At 35.6% G+C, this 21,373-nt stretch overlaps 2 protein-coding genes across 2 annotated transcripts; both read left to right on the top strand.

The window, feature by feature from the left end:
* Positions 1–5,290: 5,290 nt before the first annotated feature.
* hexa (hexosaminidase A (alpha polypeptide)) lies at positions 5,291–10,902 on the top strand. Its single transcript, XM_047819823.1, has 10 exons — positions 5,291–5,423; positions 5,538–5,639; positions 6,668–6,800; positions 6,961–7,141; positions 7,231–7,317; positions 7,525–7,609; positions 7,755–7,917; positions 9,873–9,963; positions 10,069–10,176; positions 10,636–10,902. Exons 1-10 carry the CDS (start codon positions 5,307–5,309, stop codon positions 10,697–10,699), a joined length of 1,131 nt encoding a protein of 376 aa, XP_047675779.1. The 5' UTR covers positions 5,291–5,306; the 3' UTR covers positions 10,700–10,902.
* A 7,560-nt stretch (positions 10,903–18,462) lies between these two features.
* Positions 18,463–21,068, top strand: nr2e3 (nuclear receptor subfamily 2, group E, member 3). Its single transcript, XM_047819775.1, has 8 exons — positions 18,463–18,553; positions 18,719–18,887; positions 18,967–19,070; positions 19,156–19,431; positions 19,554–19,735; positions 19,918–20,158; positions 20,264–20,369; positions 20,471–21,068. Exons 1-8 carry the CDS (start codon positions 18,463–18,465, stop codon positions 20,601–20,603), a joined length of 1,302 nt encoding a protein of 433 aa, XP_047675731.1. The 3' UTR covers positions 20,604–21,068.
* The last annotated feature ends 305 nt before the right edge of the window (positions 21,069–21,373 follow it).

Below are 21,373 nucleotides of genomic sequence, written 5' to 3'. Positions count from 1 at the left end.
CTGTATTTTTATTCTTATTATTCTTCTCACACTCAGGTTTTACAACTATATACATTTTCCAACTTCTTTTTTATTTTTTTTTCTCGAAATTCTACCTAGGTTGAACTGGGTCAGCCAGGGTGTATTCTCATCTGGATCATCCGTTACTCAACCAGGATTAGGTGGATACTGCAGATGAAATAAAAAAATTAAATACAATAATTATTCATTTTTGTCATTGACTGTAATCAGACATCATGTAGATATATTTGAAAATACAGTATGTGTAACAATTTCTCTGTCATGCTACTTAAGAAAGCAGCTAACCCATGGTGAACTTATAAACGTCTAAAGTTTTTTCTTAAGTCCGTGTCACGGCACTGTAGTGAAAAAAAGGAAGAAAAACTTGTTTAAAGAGAACAGAAATCACAACATGTTTTTAGCTTGCTCAGTGCTCTCCACTTCTAACCACATGCACGGCTTGAGGGAGAAAGAGAGAGAGAGTGAGAGAGAAAGTAAGTGGAAAGTAGTAAACACAAGCTTGTTACTATGACAGTGAAGACACTCCTGTTAACCAATGCCCCCCCCTACAATAAATCTGTCTATATTTTTATACCTTGCTTATTTCTAAGTTTGTAAAATGTGCCCTACCGATGGAAGAACTAATAACCTGTTGCATTTGACATAGGAGGTATAATTAACTAGAATAAAAATTTTAATAAAAATATTCAGGTCCTGGTTTGATCCTGAGTTTGATCTGGTTACTGTCTAAGTGAATTTATACATACTATCCCTCTGTCCATATGGGTCCTTCTGGTTCTCCTGTAAACAAACAAACAAACAAAAAAATACAGCAAAGTGGACTGATTACAATAAAATTTGAGTTTTGAATGAGATTTGAATGAATGTGACTGTGTGTCCATGATGACCTGCAATGAGTGTTCTTGTCTCACTGTCAGTATTCCCAGAAAAAGTTCCATTGGCAATCAACAGAAATAATGAGTCACAATTTGTCTCTGAAACGTATGCAGAATTTATACCAAACTAGTTCTTTATAGAGACAACCAATATGAATTAAAACAAAATTTGGTTAAAACATTAAGTTTCTGGTATTTATAAGCTTTTTTTTTTTAAAGCTTTTTTAGCTAGGAGGTACAGTTGACTGGACAGATTTGTGAGTCATTTCCTGTTTGCATGTGTAGGAACAGAAAGAAATGCTTGAAAGAGAATAGTAAAATAAACAGAAAGGAATCTTTAAGAATCTTTAAGCTTTAATCATGTCCTGGAAATCAATGACCAAATACAAAACAAAAAGAAGATTATAAGATTAAGTATAAGAAATACTGTATTGAATGAATTGAGATGCAGAAGAGATTTGTTAAGTTTGCAAAATGACATAGATTTGGATTATAGAATGGAGAAGTGAAACTCATAATCATGAGAAAAAACTGACACAACACTCAGGTTCTTCTGTTCGGTGTTGTAGCCTGTAGTTCTGTGTTTTATTTAGCACCATGGTCATGGAGGAATGTTTCATTTTACTGTGTACTGTACTAGCTGTATATTATTGAAATGACATTAAAATCTTCTTGACTTCACAATATTAAGATCAGAAGAGAATATAAACTCATGTTTGTGAGCTGATATCAACATAATTTTCCTGGATATGATGTAAATTCATTTGCTTCACTTCATGAGCAAACATTTCACTGGTAGTTACAGTCACTTAAAGTATTGTCACCTAATGACAAAAAATTTCTTCATGGACATTGTGGCTTCAAAGCCAACGCACATGTAATATGCATGTCATCAAAAACTGAGACACTCCCCGAAATTTAAATGAAACACTCCCTTCCTATGACATGGTTACAATAGCAAAGAATGCATCGTGCATATAATGAAATGATGAGTCATGTCAGCCAAAATCTACACAGTGGCAAAGACTTCACAGGACCAGATGGCAAGCCTAGTGGGTTAGAAAGTACAGCATTTAGGAATCATTTGATGTCATTTTCCCTTTGGCAGAGGCAAGCCATTTGAAGGATGAGCTTTTTTGAAAAGATGAGAGGAGTTGAGGTGAAGTGAGGGTGTGTGGAATGAAACTGTGTAAGTTTTGTCATCATTGGGCAATGGTAGTATCTGTGACCTTTAATTAAACATAAAGTGAAAACTCATGAAAGTCATTATGACCCTTTATTTATGCACTAAACAATTACAATTCTTGGTCAATGCCACCATGTGGTGGGCAGAAAAAACATCATGTTTCTATATCTTGCTGACACTCCTATTCGGGAGAAGCACAACTGAAAATACTCTAACCTACTGTGTACCATCACATCCGCCGTACATACTATCGTGCCGTATGTCACGTCACCTAAAAATGTTTGTTTTCCAATTTCCTTAAGTCACAGGAATTAGTGGTATGAATGTTTAGCCAGCAGCAGTGAGTAAATTGACAGACTTTATTCTGCAGAGACTCAGTGGTGATTTATGAAATATGTCTAAAATAAAATATCTGTCTGTAGGATTAGAGAAGTGCCTGGACCTAATGATCTAATGACCTAAGGAACAGTCTACTTAATTATTTAAATGCTAGGTATGTGACATTTTTGTAATGATGGTATTCCTTTTTGGCTTTCCAAACAAAAAACAAACAAACAAAAAAAAATAATAAAAAAGGGGGTTGTTTTTCACACCACTTTTACAACAGAAAACTTGGTACAACAGAAAACTAGGAAAATTACACTTGTATTTAAATACTCATAGATCTGCTTGGGTTGGTTTGCAAAATAGAAAATCCAGATATATCGGAAGAGTTTTGGAATTTCCATTTGTCTAAGCCATTTTCCAATTAAACAAAAGCCCCAAAACTTGCAAAAGTTATAAAATCCTCAAGACGCTGAACAAAAATAATTAAATCATATTCGAATAACACATGCCGTACCGTTCGTTATTCCCCTGCATGCATCTTTAGATATTTTATTAAAACTCCATTTCAATAGTATTTTTAGACTGTACCAATTAATCTATATTACGCTGTTCTAGGTTTTGCATATCAAGAAAATGTTTAAAATTATGAACATTTGTAGGTGATTTAAAATAACTTTGTTTATTTTCTTATATCTTATCAAATATGGAACAAATGTGTGGATTAAATTAGTCATGACAATTTTACAAACATCTGGAAAAACAGACAAAACGTAGATATATTTTTGGGATTAGATTTCTGACTGTCCTGATGGCATTGAAATAAACCCATATTATTTCTATACAGCAGTTCCATTGCACGGGATTAGCAACATGAATAAAAAAATGCTGCATAGTTAAAGACCACCAAATTACACAATGTCCCATTTACTGGATTTCACCCATTTATATTTTGGTTGCAAGTGACAGCTGGTGGTGTAGTTTAATACAAAATCTCATTTTGCCATTATCAAAAGTCACTGCAAAACCTTTTATGTTATAGTGGCACTGTACTGTAAGTGGCCCCTTTTTGTCTTTTAGCTAAATACCTCCTGCTGACTGCCATTAAACAGCAGCGTCACATGACTGCATTTTCACTTCTTCAGCGTTTTTGATATTTTGCACAGGTTGGCTTGGGTAGTGTCGCTCTGCTCGACTAGGATTTGTGGCATGAATACTGCTGGAGCCCTAGACTAAGATGAACCGTTTGCATTGTATCTTTGTGCTGTTTCTTTCTGTTAAACTACAGTGGGTATTTGGAGTATGGCCCATGCCTCAGCGCATCACTCAGTCTAATGAGCAGTATTTTTTAAACCCGCTCCTATTCACTTACAACTACGCAGAAGATTCAGCTGTGCGAAGTGGATGCTCTGTCCTGGATGCTGCCTTCAGAAGATATTTCAGGATCGTTTTTCCTGACTTTGCCGATGGAACAGGTCAATAACATGTCACAAACCACACTTTTCCATGTAGTCATTAGGCTATTTGTTACATCTGTTACATAAATTACAGGTATATATTGGCATGCTGCAATCCTAGTGTCCTCTATTATTATTTGTATCAATGATCAGGATTCAGTAACACTTGGTTTGAGCACAAACCCTTCACAGTATCAGTGAGTGTCAGAAGTGGTGGATGTGATGAATACCCTGATGAAGGCACAGATGAAAGTTGTGAGTATGTAAATTATTGGCATAAAAATTTCATAAAAGACATTTATTTCCTCAGGAGCTAAAGATTTACATATGCTGGAATAAAGCCATACACAAGAATAAGTGCTTTCGAAATGCGGCAAAAGTTTTAAATTATTGTATCTTTATGTGTAATATTTTGCCAGTATGATTAAAAGCCAATTTTACAAAAAACATATTTTTTTCTTATGCAAGGTTGTAGATGTTACATATTTACGCATCTAAGGCATTTGAGCATGCAAGAAAACAAAACTGTCAAACACTAAACTGTGTGAAATTTCAAGATGCACTGTCTTGTCTAAAATTACAAAAAAAAAAAAAGTATGCATGAAGCTAAAACTAGTCTAAATCCGTCTTCAGCCAGCATACATATAAGTCTAACTGGATGGCCTACAGGAAACCAAACATAAAACCCAAAAACTGCAATGCAGTTGGCAGTAAATGCACAAGGTCAAGGCAAGTGGATCCCCGACAGCATCTCATCTCATTTATCCATTTCCCATTATATAATAACCTAAAATTCACCAGTTCAATTGTCCAATTCAATCAATACAATCAAATATGTAATTCTTTCTCTTTCGTTGGTTTCATAGCTCTAGAAAGCATTAAAGATCTATTTTCACATGTCCAGATTTACTTTAGTCTAGTGCTATTAAAGTTCACATTTTCATACTAATTTAGATCACATGTGTTTTTTTACTTCTCCAGATAAACTGAGTGTGTCACAAGGTCAAGCTGCATTAAAAGCAGAGTCAGTGTGGGGAGCCTTGAGAGGTAAAACATGTCTATTGCCATTTTCATGCTGAACCCATTTTTTTATCTGACATATACATACCTTGTCCCAAGCAGTCCCATCCTTTGTTGGTTAAACCTGACTTCTATGAAAAAAGAGGCAGAACTGAACTAACAGGGGTGACAACTATCCAGATTTATTGCAAGTCATGGTTTGTTTAAACTATATTATTACAGAGGTCACTTTAAACTAAACCCTGGTTTTAAAAACAGGTCTGGAGTCCTTTAGTCAGCTGGTGTACCAAGATGATAATAACTCAGTAAGTAGTCAATGGATGTACAAATAAACATAGTCAGGGTGTCAACTTGACAATTAAATTTAAGAAATTAAAAAAAACAGTACCACTGTGGTGATCCTTAGTTTACCTTTATTCTTTCATGCAGTATTTTGTCAATAAAACAGAAATTGAGGACTTCCCACGGTTTTCGTTTAGAGGGCTTTTGCTAGACACGTCCAGGCACTATTTACCAGTACATGCTATACTGAAGACTCTGGTAAGTACATTATTATTTTTCTATGTGACATTATTTGCTAATGATGGCTATCATCTGAAATATATTATATATAAACTTTGTAAGAGAGTATAAGTATCTTTCTTTTCTTTCTAGGATGCCATGGCTTATAATAAATTTAATGTTTTTCACTGGCACATTGTGGATGATCCTTCTTTCCCTTACCAGAGCCACACATATCCTGATTTGAGCAACAAGGTATCTTCTTCTGGACAAAATATTTTATAAAATGTGATGTCCATTTCAGAAAGCAGCATTAGTGATTTTAGTTTAAGTTTAAGACTTAAACCTGGGACTGCCTGCAGCATTCAACAAGCTGCAAATCTGAGCTCGGAATGAAAGTTAAACAACAAACTGGTGACATTTGAACATTGATCATTATATTGCATTTGTCCACATATTCAGTGCCTTGACTTTTAAAAAAATCTGGTTTTATTTCTTTCTTGTTTGATGTGTTTATTTATAGATAATATTTATAGATGATTTTGGACTAAGGTTAATGTACAGATGTTAGAATCATTTTTGTGTGAATCATTAACTGTACAGAATATTAGAAAATTATGTATATTAACAGTAGAAAAATATAATTTATAGTCTTTTTTTATAGTAAATTTCTTACAGTTTATGTTTAGTCTTCTAAAAACATTTTAGTTTTTTGTTTTCGTTTTCAGGTTATAAATCAGCTATTTACGTACTTAGCAATGTTTTGCCATATGCAGCTGTGCCATAGAGGGTTAAGCTGATGAGAGTCAAAATATGGTGATAAGGAACCACTACTGTGTTCTGTGTATCATTGTTCCTGTTGGCTATCGACTGAATGTGGAGAAACTGATTATGCAGCGCTCACAGTTTAAATGAGTTTAAATTAAACTTCTAAGTAGCTGCAAAAATAACTTTATTCCACCAGGGTTAAAATCTGTGTCAACAGAGATTATCACAATATGTCAAAATATCTAACAACATTTCTTTAGTCTTTAGCATTTTGCTGATCTTTGAAAGGAATCACAAAACCTATTTGTTGCAATCCGTAACCAATCATATGTTCACATCTGGACCGATGATTGCTTTTAAAGTTTGCTGCAAACACTCATAGCTTATGTGGAGATGGTATAACTGTGAGAAATAATCCGTGTTTTAGGATTTGGTCAATTTAATCTGTGAAATCAAGATTGAATTCAAACTTCTCATTCAGTGACTTTGTGTTTATTACATTACTTCTGGTTTAGGGAGCCTTTCACCCTGTGACTCACATTTACACACAGTCAGACGTGAGAAAGGTAATCACTCATGCAAGGGTTCGAGGAATCAGGGTGGTGCCAGAGTTTGATTCTCCTGGACACACTCAATCTTGGGGTAAAGGTATGAGACAGAAATTTATGCAGGCATGTGCATTTCTGATCACAGACTAAGCATGACACAGTTTAAGCCCAATAAATACATTTTTAATGAATTAACTTATTTTTTTATTTAGTAATGGCTTCACAATGTGTAAATAAAGTTTTATTGTAATTCTTTTTAGGGCAGCCAGACCTGCTGACGCCTTGCTATAAGAGAGCTATTCCCTCTGGAACATTCGGCCCCATCAACCCAACTTTAAGCTCCAGTTACCAGTTCATGAACAGCCTCTTTAAAGAGGTAACCTCAGTATTTCCTGACTCCTTTGTTCACCTCGGGGGCGATGAGGTTGACTTCAAGTGCTGGTGAGAACACATTAAATCAGTTGTTTGAAAAAGTTGCCTTAAACTGCTAAAGAAGAAGCATAATTGCATATTATTGTGGCTTTTTATAGGAAATCAAATCCTAATGTGCAGGCATTTATGGCGAAGATGGGCTTTGGGCATGATTATAGCAAACTGGAATCTTTTTACATGGAAAGGTAAATGATTAGAGAACTGTGGTGCTTGTGGTTGGCATGCTTCAGTAATAATATGAAAAGACTTGTAATAAAAATGAAATCTTATCGGGAGTTTCTTGTGTCAGAATCAAACCTCCCAGAAATTATACACACAAGTGAACCTGAACTTTTTATTACTCATAAATTATCAGGTCATTGAGTGAAGCAAAATATACTTTTTTATTTTAGTATTATGAACATCACTGCTGCCTTTAACAAGACCTCCATTGTTTGGCAGGATGTTTTCGATCACAACAAGTCAGTAAGTTCCCCAGTGCCTGCTTTATACTTTACAGCATCTAGCTGTTTGTTACAGTACATGTCATGCATGCAAAGTACTTTGTCTCCTCCTCATGAACATACAGACTAAAACTAAGGAGTGTGTGTCTATAATGGATATGTTTTAGAGTAGAGCTCAGTATGTGGTGGAGGTGTGGAAAAGAGGATGTTACCTATGTAAGGTGCGCCAGGTGGCTAAGGCTGGACTGAAGGTCATCTTAGCAGCTCCATTCTATCTGGACCTGCCTGGACCCACACACAACTGGGTTCGCTACTACACTGTGCGCCCTCTTTCTTTTAAAGGTCAGGCAATAAATTCACAGTAAGCTGAGTAGAGTGACATGCTGTGCAATGGCTTGTAGAGCAATGGTTTTCACCTTCTTTTTAAACTGTGTGCATTATTCACAAGTTTCAGTTTGTTTAAGCTTAGAAAAGGCTTTAGTAATTGCAATAAAAAGGTAATTAGTGGGAAATAAGTATAGTGTAAGCAATGGGATGTGTAGTGAAGGTACTGGGGTTGGTGAATATCTGTTAATGTCAGCAATTTCCAGTGATTGCCACAAGGAGTCTGTAAAGAGTCGAGGTTAATTACTCTTTTACAAATTAGGTTTTCAAACTAAATAGTTTTTTGAAGAGGTAGATTTTAAAATTTGAAAGAAAAAACCTTCTGAGATAGTAAACTGACAATTTGGAATAATGATAATGATGTTATGTGAAAACAAAGTATTCTGATGACACTTCCATATTTAAACAGACTAACAAAAACAATTTTTTGTCCTGATTTTACTATTGTAAGCATCTAACACGACCACATCCCTGACCATTATAAAACATTTATTTATTTCTTAAGATTATCAAGTTATTTATTTATTAATTTATTATTTATTTAATATTTATTTTTTTATTAAGATAAATAAATGACAGAATGTAAATCAAATCTCTAAATTATGTTGCTGATTTAGTTTTTTTCCATATTCTGGAGAAAAACAGTTGTGCACTGTGGCTATTGCAGTGTAGCACTGGCTATTTATGTTTAATTCAACTCTCTTCTGTTTGTGAACCATTCCACCTGCTTCATAAACCACTTGTTTATCTGTGATTTACACAAACCCAACTTTAAAGTGTTCATATGAGAAGTCAGGTGATAAGGTGTGTCTTTTATAACTAACAACAGGAACACGTGATACACATGCTAAGCATTGTGTTACTTCAAGTTCATTCAGTGTTTAATCACACTGTCCTGTGTAGTTGTGAGATCCTTTTCTGCTCACTAAAGACTGGATCCTTTTCTGCTCAGAAAGACTTAGCTTGGCCTTCCTGTGAACTAAAACCTGCCACTCAATTTTTATGAACAACATAGAGACCTGTGTATGAAGTTCCTAGGAGATCTGTAATACACAAACCAGCCTGTCCAGCACCAATACTAATGCATATGTCAAAGTACAGAAATAAAACTTTTCGGTGATTTTGAGGCTTGAGGATTTTGTGACTTATGTCTACATGATTTTCTCCATTCTCCTGTTGAAACAGGATTGGCTGTTTTGATAATTGCACAGACGTTCCTAAAAAAGTGACCAGTGAATTATTTTGGCAAAAGAAGTCTGCTGTATATTCCCCATACATCTTTTCCTCCAGTCTTCTGTGCTAAGAAGCAATGGGAAAAATAAAGCCACTGACTCCTAGTGGACATCTGTGGTACAGATACTTATCTTTACCCAGTATAAGCCAAAATATGATATGGTCATTGATTGGCCCCAGAGCTCCAGCTATAATTTTATGGAGCATTATGTTCTCCATGTGTCTGTGTGAGTCCCCTCCAAGTTTTATCTGGTGCTACAAACTGGTACATTTTACATTACTAGTTTATAAGGGTTAATTATGTACCAAGCTCTCTTTACAGTGCTTGACATATAAACACAAAATACAGAAAGACTTTAAAATGAGTTTAAAATTAATTTCACACTATTTGCAAATCAAAAGGCAAATCTCGCTTTGTATGGACTTGTTTGTTTTTGTAATTGCAGTTCTGCAGGACATAGTACTTAGCTAGTTTGCATGATTGAAAGCTAGTTTGCATGATTGAAAACAACTTCTTTTTCTCAAGCAATTAAAAGTCAAAAACTGGTTCAGAGTAGTAACAATAAATTCTAGTCTGCTATGCATGGTTTGTCTGAAAGCCGGATTTACTGCTGATTTTTTCAGTTTGCAATGTTGACATGCAGCACTTTCCTGTTCTTTGTGCATGGTATTGTGTACAGGCACAGAGCAGCAGAAGAAGCTGGTGATTGGTGGTGAGGTCTGCATGTGGGGAGAATATGTGGATGCAACCAACCTCAGTCAACGGCTATGGTGCGAGAGATGACGTCCCACTATGAAAATGATGGCCTTAAATAAACTTAGAAAAAAACAAAGATTAATTTGTTATTATTTGATGCTATGTTTGCATGTATGCAGGCCTAGAGCAAGTGCAGCTGCTGAGAGGTTATGGAGTAATGAAGAGCAGACGTCTAGTGTGGATAAGGCCATTCCTCGCCTACAGGACTTCCGCTGTAAAATGATACGGTATTGTTAATGAACTTGCCATTGCAAAGTAGTATTATCCAAACTACCTCAGGTCAAGGGGTGCCTGTACCGATCTCAGTCACCAAGGCAGGATACACCCTGGACGGAGTGCCAACCCATCGCAGGGCACACACATACTCTCATTCACTCACACAATCACACACAATTTTTCAGAGATGCCAATCAACCTACCATGCATGTCTTTGGACAGGGGGAGGAAACCCCCGAGGCACGGGGAGAACATGCAAACTCTGCACAAGGTGGAGGTGGGAATCAAACCCCCAACCCTGGAGTTGTGAGGCAAACGTGCTAACCACTAAGCCACCATGCTCCCTATTCACTTTCCATTTGAATTGAATTATCTTTTGCATTGCTGTTTTGTTGCAGTTTGTTCAATATTAAGGTGACATAAAAGAATGACATTATTTTCTGTCTCCTATTCTTTTTCTTTATCTCTAGGCGTGGCATTCAAGCAGAACCTCTGTTTATAGGCCACTGCAGACAAGAGTATAGTGGTCTATAGAATACCTGGATCATGGCAGAAGCATAAGAAAATGTTATACATAGGGACTTTGCTTGTTTTATCCTAAAGAGTAGTGAATTTATTCATCAAAATGATTTAACTGAGGAGAAGAAATGTATCATGGCTTCATAGAACAGCAGTGGAAATTAATTTATTTATCTTAATTTAAACTCATGACTGTTTTGTAGAATGAAGACTTTTTGGTATGGTTATTTATAGGGTTGTATAATAATAAAATGTTGAAGTAAAGCACGCACACATTTAACTAAGTGTCCTTCTTTCATTACTCCAGTCTCATCTCACTAGCAACACAGCAGCAGATCCTAATAAGGCTGATGGAGTTTATGCCTGAGTTGTTAGACGCAAGTGTCCAGAAATAACAAAAATACTGTGGGTTCTGCTGTGCAGGCACCAATATGGCAATACATTTTGGTCCAAGACACAAATGACATATATCTACTAAAACATATAAAATATCACTGGGGTTTACAATGAAAATGTTATTCATACTTCTAGCTCACAGTTTTGTTTTGTTTTACCCTCCAATCAGATTTTGTGATGATCCAGCAACATTATAAGCCTGTTCAGCAGTAATGTAGTTGTTCAACGTAATTCCCCCAAATGTTTAATTTACTTGCTAAATGAGCTTACATGGTATTGATATTTACTTAGACGATTGATTTTCTCATTGTTGGGATTATGATGCTGACAGCAGATGGTAGGGATTGGCTAATCCTACAAGACCTAACGCTCCCTGGACCCTCCTCACACCACCCTCCTGCTGGCCACTCATAACTTCAGCTTAAGGGGTTCCACACTTCTGAGCCACAGTCACTGCTGTGCATCAACTACTGCCAGGAATTAACTACCTGTTAATTAAACCATGTCCCCCCTTTTTTTTTTTAGTTCTTTTTAACTTGCTCCTGTTTTAACACAATCACTTTAACAACAGTGCTATATAATGAAACACAGATACAACATAAACATATGCAGCATAATAGTAATCGTGCAGAACTAAATTTTAAACATGATCAATTTTATATTTAATATCTGATAAATCTTTGCCAATATGTATTTAATTAGTGATTCATTTTATTTACATTTAAATAAATCCATTTATCCATTTATTTAAATGGATTAATTTGAGCTTGAGCCTTGTTTCTGCAGCGTAGCATTTTTAAATAATCTCTATTCATGTAGTCTGAGGACAACACGTGTTATTATAAGAGATTTAATGTGTTTAAACCCAAACTTGGCCAGAAATCATGATGACTCCTACAGAACTATAAATCTTTGGCTTATCTTAATTTTTTTTCTATTTGAATATTATGAATAGGATTAGTTATTTTCTGGAGAAAATAACTAATTATTCTAACTAATGAATAAACTAATTATTCATTTACATTACAAACTAACCATTTTTTTTTAATTTTGCATTTTTTAAAAAGCTTGAAATCAAATTGGAAAATAAAGATCTATCTTTTTTTAATTATATTTTTATTAGTAGCCCATTGTATACAAATTGTTGGGGTTTGACAAAACTAGATTTTCTCATGTTAGATGAGAAATATCCTGAGAAAAATCTTTGAGTTAAAATGGAACTTTTTCAAACTTTTTACATTAGAGGTTTTCATCCTTAAAGTTACCTTGTGGATTATACAAAGATTTCACACACACACACACACACACACACACACACACACACACACACACACACACACACACACACACACACACACACACACACACACACGCACACGCACACACGCACACAAACACACACACACACACACACACACACACACACACACACACACACACACACACACACACACACACACACACACACACACACACACACACACACACACACACACACTAAAAGGTTAATCTCACTCTTTGACAATGTCTGACATTCAAAGAGGTTATATACAAAGCAGCTTAGAGTATTGCATTGAGGTGTGAATTTCCAACAGTATGCTTTCAAGGGCATCTTTGTTATTATTATATGTTATAAGTTGTTATAAGTTGTTATTATACATTTTAATTGTAAATGTAAAATTATTCTACTGTATTGTATATTAATTTACAGCCTTTGTTTCCATTTGATATGATATTTTGGGTAGCACTAGACTGACACCTACTTTGGACCTTCATAATACATTAATACGCATTACATAATTATTTAATTAACCAATGAAGCCTATTCCTTTGTTTTTCATGAAAGAGAGAAGATAAAAAAGTTTGAGACAATATAAGAATAATTTTTATAACAACAACAATAATAATAATAATAATAATAATAATAACAACAACAATAAAAAATAATGATTATTATTGTTATTATTGTTATTATTTTTATTATTATTGAACAACAAAACAATTATTATTTTGATAATTATTTTTATAATGAGAGTATAATAATAATAATAATAATAATAATAATAATAATAATACAGTATTATTATTATAATTATTTAGTGATTATTTAATATTAATATAAACTAATATAAAGTATATACTAATATAAAAATATTACTATTATTATTATTGTTATTAATAATAATAATAATAATAATAATAATAATAATAATAATAATAATAATAATAATAATAATAATAATAATAATAATAATAATAATAATTCATGTCTCAATATGTCAGGAATAAATGTGCTAACAAGCCAATAACTTCAGATAGGGATAAGAACTCTTGGTATATTAGAAAAAGTCATTTCTAACAGTCGACACATATTAATAACTGTAAGTTGTTATGTTTTTCCTTTGAAGTTGTTATGTTTTTCCTTTGAAGTTGTTATGTTTTTCCTTTGAAACCTATAACCTCACAGATTTTACCTGCCGTTTAATAAAACGGGTTTGTGTGGTTCAGTGATGTTGATGACATGTGGCTGGTGCACAGGCAAGTCATCTGCCAAAGAAAATATTTGTCCGGTATATAGCAGTTAGTGCTAATCTCATTGCTGGGTGGCTTTTAAGTGCTGTTGGATCTCCTAAACAGTCTGAGAGTCGCTGAGCCCCATCAGAAGGCTCAGGAGATGAGCAATCTGACACTGATCCGCTCTCAGACCGGGCCCTAACGCAACATTTTGCTGATGGCAGCAGCAACATGGGCCAGCAGCAGCTGTTTACTGTCAGAGATCTAGGTCAGGCAATGCTTGGGGAAGGTTTATGGCTCTTCACACACTATGGACCTTTTCTGTTTGGCAGGTGGAGACGGAAATAAAGGTCTAACTTTGTGCCCAACTTTGTGTTACCATCTTCATTGTTCACCATTCAGTTCTGAATAATAATCTGTGAATAAGACATAAGAATGTGTCCCAATTGCACTTATTGCACAGAATATAATTTGCACATGTATGTAATGCAATATCACAACGTAAAAAACATTCACTCACTTAGGATCATTAATTTTTCTATTAAGAGCAGCTGACATCAACAGCATTATCCTGACGTGTACGGAGTGTAAGAAGCTAATCTCCACAACTCATGGCTCTGATACGGGCAGCATGAGATACAGACTTTAAGGTTTTGTATTACAGGCTGTCGAGTTACACTGTCAGCACTGGCCAGATCAGATCCTAAACACCTTAGCAGATATCAGCCACGAGAGAGTTAGTGAATAATATGAAATGGCATTCACACCAAATGGGTTTCCACGAAAGCATTTAATCATTGGTTTGGGGTGTGTCATTCATGCATGCAGTTACAATAGATAGTGTTGTGCAATCATTATAATGGAAAACATACTGTAGCTATGTATATTCTAAAATGGAATAAAAATATGATATAAAGAAATATGTTTTAGAATATCAATTATCACAGTTTGTAGTGTGACTATTTTGAGACACAGTTTCTAATCTCTGTGCTTTCTCATAATCTCTGCTCTGCTCATCTAAGCAAGTCTTGTCCTAAAAAGCTACTAGAGTACATTACATGTGATATCCACCTGCCTGTTACATAAACTCATCTAATACCAGGATGCTGTGACGGCCACTCCCACACTTGCACACACAGCAGACTGAGAAAAGCACGCAGTGTCACTCCCACATGACATCAACAGAAACGAAACCTTTGTATTGCAGCTCACATGTTTTTACACGAGCCTTTTTTTCAAAACACATGTGAATAGTAAACACCATGTTTGTCATGGCAAACAACAATAAATAAATAAAAACAAAGCAAGAGCAAGCAATAAATAAAAAAATAACTCGGAAAACTACAGTATATGAAAACCTTCACTTTGCAAACCACTTTCTGATATGTTTAACTGACTTTAAAATGTTACGTATTCTTTGAGAAAAACTGTAGTTGACTATGTGACTTTATGAATTGTATTTCTCCTGTAAAATGTTGCCAGTTAAGTAATATTTAATCATATAATGCATTCTCAGCAGAGACAAATCATTGGCCTGGGACAAGAAGATTTAGTGTCAAGCAGGCTCAAAGAGCAAATGATCAACAGCATTTTCTTCCATCTCTCAACAATAAGGGGCAAAAAAAGGGGCTGTCACAAAGCATAAGATTTTATTTATATTTGTATTATTATTATTTTGTTAAGATTTAAACAAAATATGCTTTAAAGTGGTACAGTACAACACACGTGTAGTATGTGCTGCTCATGCCAAATCCTACACATCCTGCCTTACACACATCTGTTGTACTAAGTAGATTAATTAGCATGAATGGATGACAACATTTTCAGGAACATGCAGAAACAGGCACATGAGGTTATGTGGAAACACCCTGACAAATCTGAACATTATGTACAGCATAAAAATACAAACAAAGATATAATTTTAAAAGGAGAAAAAAACACTAGCTAGATATCTTTTTAGTAAAAAAAATCAAAGAAAAAAAACATTGAAAAGCTCACAGACAAACTCTGGCCAATGTCTTGCTGACTTTTTGTCAAGGGCATAAACAAGACCTCCATCTCTTTCTTACAGAAGATGGTGGCTATGACTAAATCGTCCCCAATCCAGGAATTTAAATATTAACTAGAATGTACATTTCCTGAAGAAAATGTGAATGGTGCTTGCACGTGGCAAATCTCGGCACTCGGTTGCTAGGGTGAAATTTTAGGAATTTCCCATTCAAGTCTATGGGATTTTTTTGGCGGCTTTTTCGTCCGCTGTGTGAACATCATTGGTTAGATTGCTTATAAAAGTCATAGCACACTTCTCCTCAATGAGCCGGTCGATTTGACACCTAATTGATGGGTCAAGGACTAAAGCTGCGGGACGTTATGCGGCGAAGTTTTGTATAAATAGAAGAATATCTCAGTATGCAAGATAACAAGAATGTCGCTTTGCAAGCACCATTAATTAATGTCTGTATTAATGCATAGACCCAGCTAACCATCTAAACATAATTTATTCCATTATGTTGGCTACAATTTGTAGTCTAACTCAGCTTAACTTACATTTATGATTTGTCCACCTCTGAATTTGGCAGAACTACTAAATGACAATAATGATAATATCAAATCAAATCAGTCTTGAGAACCAAGAACTAAAACACACTGTCAGGTTAAGAGTATAGACAGGTCTCCTAAACAAGCTCCCTTTGCTAATCTGGATCTCTAATCTTTTTACACACTAGTTTAGCCCAACAGAGAGAAGTCTGTTGTAAAAACAGAGACATCGGCCTAAACAAATTGAGCATTACATGGGATTTTTTCTTGCAGAGATCATCTGGTCAGTCATCTGGTTTAGCCTCTAAGCTATCTGTCTTTTGAACTAAAAACACCATATTCCTTGAATCATATTAGCAGAAATGCAGATGTGGATTTACTGATTGCTAGTAAACAAATGTAAACATTCTATGATTAGATTAAATTCTACTTGGGTTTATTGGGTTTAATTTTAGTTTTCCTACATGTTTATAGTCATGCAGTAATCACACGATCATGGGAACATCCCGCAGATGAACAGAGTGTGATTGTCTGTCTTTTGTGTGTGACCTACCTCGACATAAGTCCTTAATAAGGCGATTCAAAGAAAAAAGCAAATCAGTGACTTCAGCCCTCTAATTACTGGTAAGTCAGGCAGAAGTCACTAATTAGGCAGACTGAGACCCAGAGAGCAGCCACCATATGGCACTGGGCTGGACTTGTGCTCTGGGTCCTCACTGCTCTTTCAGCCTTACGGTGACTTAATTGCCCGCTGTTTACACCCCCTTACTCATGGGGTCTTTGTTTGACTTAGGAGAACACATTTTGTGGCAGGCTAAGCTGCTTAGCAGAGTAGAAATGGATGTCTTCTTGCTAACTAATTCCTTTTAGGTTGTGTCTTTAAAATTTTGCACTAGATGACAAATGATATATATATGTATAATATGATATGTATAAAAAAGCCAAATATATGGATAGAAACTTGTGAGTCAGGCTTGTGAGCTGGTCACAAAATGACTGAGTGGAAAATGCTAAGGATTAATCTTGTCCTAAAAAACAACAACCAGCACAACTGTCCCTTATCCATGGGCTAAAACACTTGTTTTACAAATTTCAAAGATTATATAGTATAATATCTATAATAATCAGAATCAGAATCAGATGTATTGCCAGGCATGTTTTCACATGCGAGGAATTTGTTTTAGTGACATAATCTACACAGTGTAACAGAATGACATATGTAGTATAGATTAAATTGTATGTACACATTTACAGGTGTGAAATGTGCAGTTAAAATAAACATATGAAATTATACATATGCAAATAAGTATACAATATATACAATTTGTATGTACACATGTGCAATTGTGAAATGTGCAGTTGAAGTAAACAAACATTCAGACAATATGTATGCATTTATGTACAGAGTGCAAGTATGAAATTTGCAAATTGAAGTATACATAGTGCAAATATTATGTGTTGTGTGTTCCATTGTGTTAATTGTTAATAAGTTACTATTTCTAGATATTTTACTAATTACAAGCTATAAATAAATGGCTTTATTCTATTGGAAGATAAGTGTACTATTTTAAGCATTTATTCTTATCTTACAATTTTAAGTTTAGAATTACTAATATGTCAAGAAATAGATGGAATTTCCTTATATTTATTATATAATAACCTGATAATGCATAAAACTAGATATATTTAATTTAAAATATCTTCACTTGGTAAGATTTTCTACAGTGTTCTATATATTTCTGAAGATTGATAAAGGATGCTTCTTGATACAGGATGCTTCTTGATACAGAATGCTTATTGATACAGGATGTTAAGGCTCAAAACTCATTAGCAAATATGAGATGGACAGGAAAACAAACGGTGTGTGAGCAAACTAAAACCAAAGTTTCTTCTTTCTTCTTTTATTCTTCACTTTTTGGATGAACCTAATGCCAAACTGTGTGACTGATTGATCCACCCCTAGATGGACAGTAAAGATTAAGAGGATGACAAATGGGCATTTGCTTACACAGCGCTTGCTGCTAATCCCCTTGTCTTCCTTTAGGGAGCCCGGACAGAACAGGGACTCATATACACTCCAGCATCACTAGAGGCAGGATGAGCAGGTGACAGGCCTCACTGGACAGTACTTCGGCAACAGGCAACAGATTCTGGAGAGCAACTCAAAGTAAAGTGAAAGTTTCATCAGGACTAGACACACCTGGAAAAGTAAATCCACTGGACAGACAACCTTCTAGAATCCACTTGAGATCACACATTAACAGGAAAAAAATATTTTCCAGCAATTTTCAAGTGACATCAGACTTCTTCTCTGTCCTGTATTTTGCTATATGGAGGATTCCAATTTGAAGATCTCCATGATGCCATCCACATCCCCCACAGACTCCTCTAGGAGCAGCTGCACAGAGGAGACCCAGGGAGGTGAGCTCACCAGAATTTATACATCAACTAGTAACATTCAGTTAGTTAACCTTTGGAACAAAAGGACAAAATCAAAACTTGCAGAAAGTAAAAGTAAAAAAAGAAATGTTTCTGTAAAATTAAAATGTTCTAAATAGTGACTTATACTATGCAAAAACTAATTAGGTTGTTTCCTGTGTACAGGTAAAAGTCCAGCTCCTGGTAAAAGTCTGAGTCAAGGGCTGCTATGTAAGGTGTGTGCAGATACTAGCAGTGGAAAACACTATGGGATCTATGCCTGCAATGGCTGCAGTGGCTTCTTCAAGCGCAGTGTGAGACGTAGATTAATCTACAGGTGAGGAGAATAACAAACAGATCTAAACATGAATAGCTTTGTGTTGCTTATATTTCATACTATTATAATACACTTGCAGGTGCCAAGCTGGTACAGGTATGTGTCCAGTAGATAAAGCCCATCGTAACCAGTGCCAGGCGTGCCGCCTAAAGAAATGCCTTCAAGCTGGCATGAACAAAGATGGTGAGTTTGATTTCCACATGTCCCATTTAATAGATTCTCCTGACCAGTTGCTCTCGTTCTAAAACACCACATTCTTATCCATTAGCTGTTCAAAATGAGAGGCAACCACGAAGCACAGCTCAGGTCAGGTTAGATTCCTTGGATATAGATACAGAGAAGGAACACCTAGCCACCACCAGGGAGCCCACATCCTCTTCATCCACTTGTTCTGTGATAAGCAGACCGTTACTAGGCTCCTCCATCAGTTCCAGCATCAACTCCAGTGGACCCAGGGAGTGCAGCAGTAGTCCAAAGAACAGCCACCGCTTCATGGCCAACCTGATGACAGCTGAAACATGCACCAAGCTCGAGCCTGAGGATGGTAAGGATACAAAGAGTAACAGACCAATCATAAAGAGCACTGCCTTTTTTACTATTTTTAAAGCTATTTTGTGGTGAGGGTGGAATTTAGGCCTGCAATGTTCCCTTTCTCGGTTTTTGCAGTGGATGAGAATATTGATGTTACAAGTAACGAGCCAGAAACAAGCTCTCCAGAGAGCAACACGACTCTCTATCCCTATTCTGGCCCTGAGAGCATATATGAGACCTCCGCCCGTCTACTCTTCATGTCTGTCAAATGGGCAAAGAACTTGCCGGTCTTCTCCCACCTGCCATTTCGTGACCAGGTACAGGCTATTTTCTTTCTCTGTAAAGTGCTGTATGGAAACCTATAGTAGTAGTATATAGTGCTTACATATTAATTTGTATTTACAACAGTTAATAATAAACATCTAGTATATTTTATTGGAAGGCTTGCAATTATAACTCATAACCATTTACACATCATTTTGTCTAATTCTTTATATAGGTGATATTGCTAGAGGAGGCATGGAGTGAGCTATTCCTTCTCTGTGCCATCCAGTGGTCCTTGCCGCTGGAAAGTTGCCCCCTGCTTTCTCTACCTGAGCTGTCTCCTCCCTCACAGGGAAAAAGCAGCCCCTGTGCCTCTGACTTGCGCCTCCTGCAGGAGCTCTTCAGCCGTTTCAAGGCCATGCAAGTTGACCCTACAGAGTTTGCCTGCCTAAAAGCAATAGTTCTCTTCAAGCCTGGTGAGTTCTGATCTGTAGAGAATGAAGGAGGAATAAATATATTGTCTTTGTATTATTATAATGTATTGCTGCAATTTATTTAGACTGGTTCTTGCATTAAAACAGAGACAAGTGGCCTTAAAGACCCAGAGCAGGTTGAGAATCTACAAGACCAGTCCCAAGTCATGCTTGCTCAGCATATTCACACACTCTACTCCAGTCAAGCAGCGAGGTGAAAACACACACACCAAATATATACTTATATAAATATACTTATATAATATGAATACACAAATAAGTAGGAAATATAATCAAACTGTTTGTGTTCCTCAGGTTTGGGAGGCTGCTGTTGCTCCTTCCCACGTTACACTTTGTAAGTTCAGAGAGGATCGAATTGCTCTTCTTTCACAGAACTATTGGAAACACACCCATGGAGAAGTTGCTCTGCGACATGTTTAAGAACTGAAAATATTTTGATCTGAGAGATAGTATTATCCACACTGAAGCATAAATTTGGTGATTTCTTTTACTGTAATAATAAGATGACTGTCAAAACAATTGCTTGGCAGAATGCTATACATATTCCTCATCCAAGCCAGAATCGGTCACCACCATGACCATTCAAGCTGCAACAGTTGGGCAGTTATACCTGCATGATCTTGCAGATTAAACAGCAACATCACAACCAGACCAGCTATACTCATTATACACGAGCTTTGACCAGCATACAATTCATTTCAATCTAATCTATTTTAGGTTTATTTTTAAATATTTATATCATAGTTTATAGATGTATTACTGCTCACACTATATGCTTTTGATAATGTATGAGTTGTTACTGAGTTGAGCACATAGCCTACTTTTGTATAATGTGTCTGTAAGTAAACTGCAGTTTTGCCTTTTCAGCTTTTCATAATGCATATATATATATTTTGATAAAATATATTAATCACAAAACAAACCTTGTTGCTTTCATCTTAAATCCAAAGACATTCTGCAATACAGTTACATATAAGCAACTTATTTTCATTACAGCTATTTCAGATTTTAGTAGTTTTATGATGTTGTTACACAGCATTACACGGTATGTGAATTGGTCACTGATCCTTAATGTAACATAAAACACTTTCAAAATGGAGTTTAAGATATTTAATGTTTTCTCCAGATGGCAGGACTCACAGCTCCTCATACAGGGGCACGTGTTCTCCTAGTTTCCATGCGGATTTTCTCTGGGTT

The sequence above is a fragment of the Tachysurus fulvidraco genome, chromosome 10, assembly GCF_022655615.1.
Source record: "Tachysurus fulvidraco isolate hzauxx_2018 chromosome 10, HZAU_PFXX_2.0, whole genome shotgun sequence".
NCBI classification, from domain to species: Eukaryota; Metazoa; Chordata; class Actinopteri; order Siluriformes; family Bagridae; genus Tachysurus; species Tachysurus fulvidraco.
Note: the sequence above shows the minus strand (reverse complement) of the source record. Positions and strands in the feature narration are given on the sequence as shown.

Excerpts from the sequence above, each read along its gene's own strand:
- nr2e3 (XM_047819775.1), top strand. The coding sequence starts at position 18,463 with ATGGAGGATTCCAATTTGAAGATCTCCATGATGCCATCCACATCCCCC. Across the intron at positions 19,071-19,155 it reads AGCTGGCATGAACAAAGATG|CTGTTCAAAATGAGAGGCAA; the intron begins GTGAGTTTGATT and ends CTTATCCATTAG. Across the intron at positions 19,736-19,917 it reads ACCTGCCATTTCGTGACCAG|GTGATATTGCTAGAGGAGGC; the intron begins GTACAGGCTATT and ends TTCTTTATATAG.
- hexa (XM_047819823.1), top strand. The coding sequence starts at position 5,307 with ATGCAGTATTTTGTCAATAAAACAGAAATTGAGGACTTCCCACGGTTT. Across the intron at positions 7,142-7,230 it reads GAGGTTGACTTCAAGTGCTG|GAAATCAAATCCTAATGTGC; the intron begins GTGAGAACACAT and ends GGCTTTTTATAG. Across the intron at positions 9,964-10,068 it reads AACCTCAGTCAACGGCTATG|GCCTAGAGCAAGTGCAGCTG; the intron begins GTGCGAGAGATG and ends GCATGTATGCAG.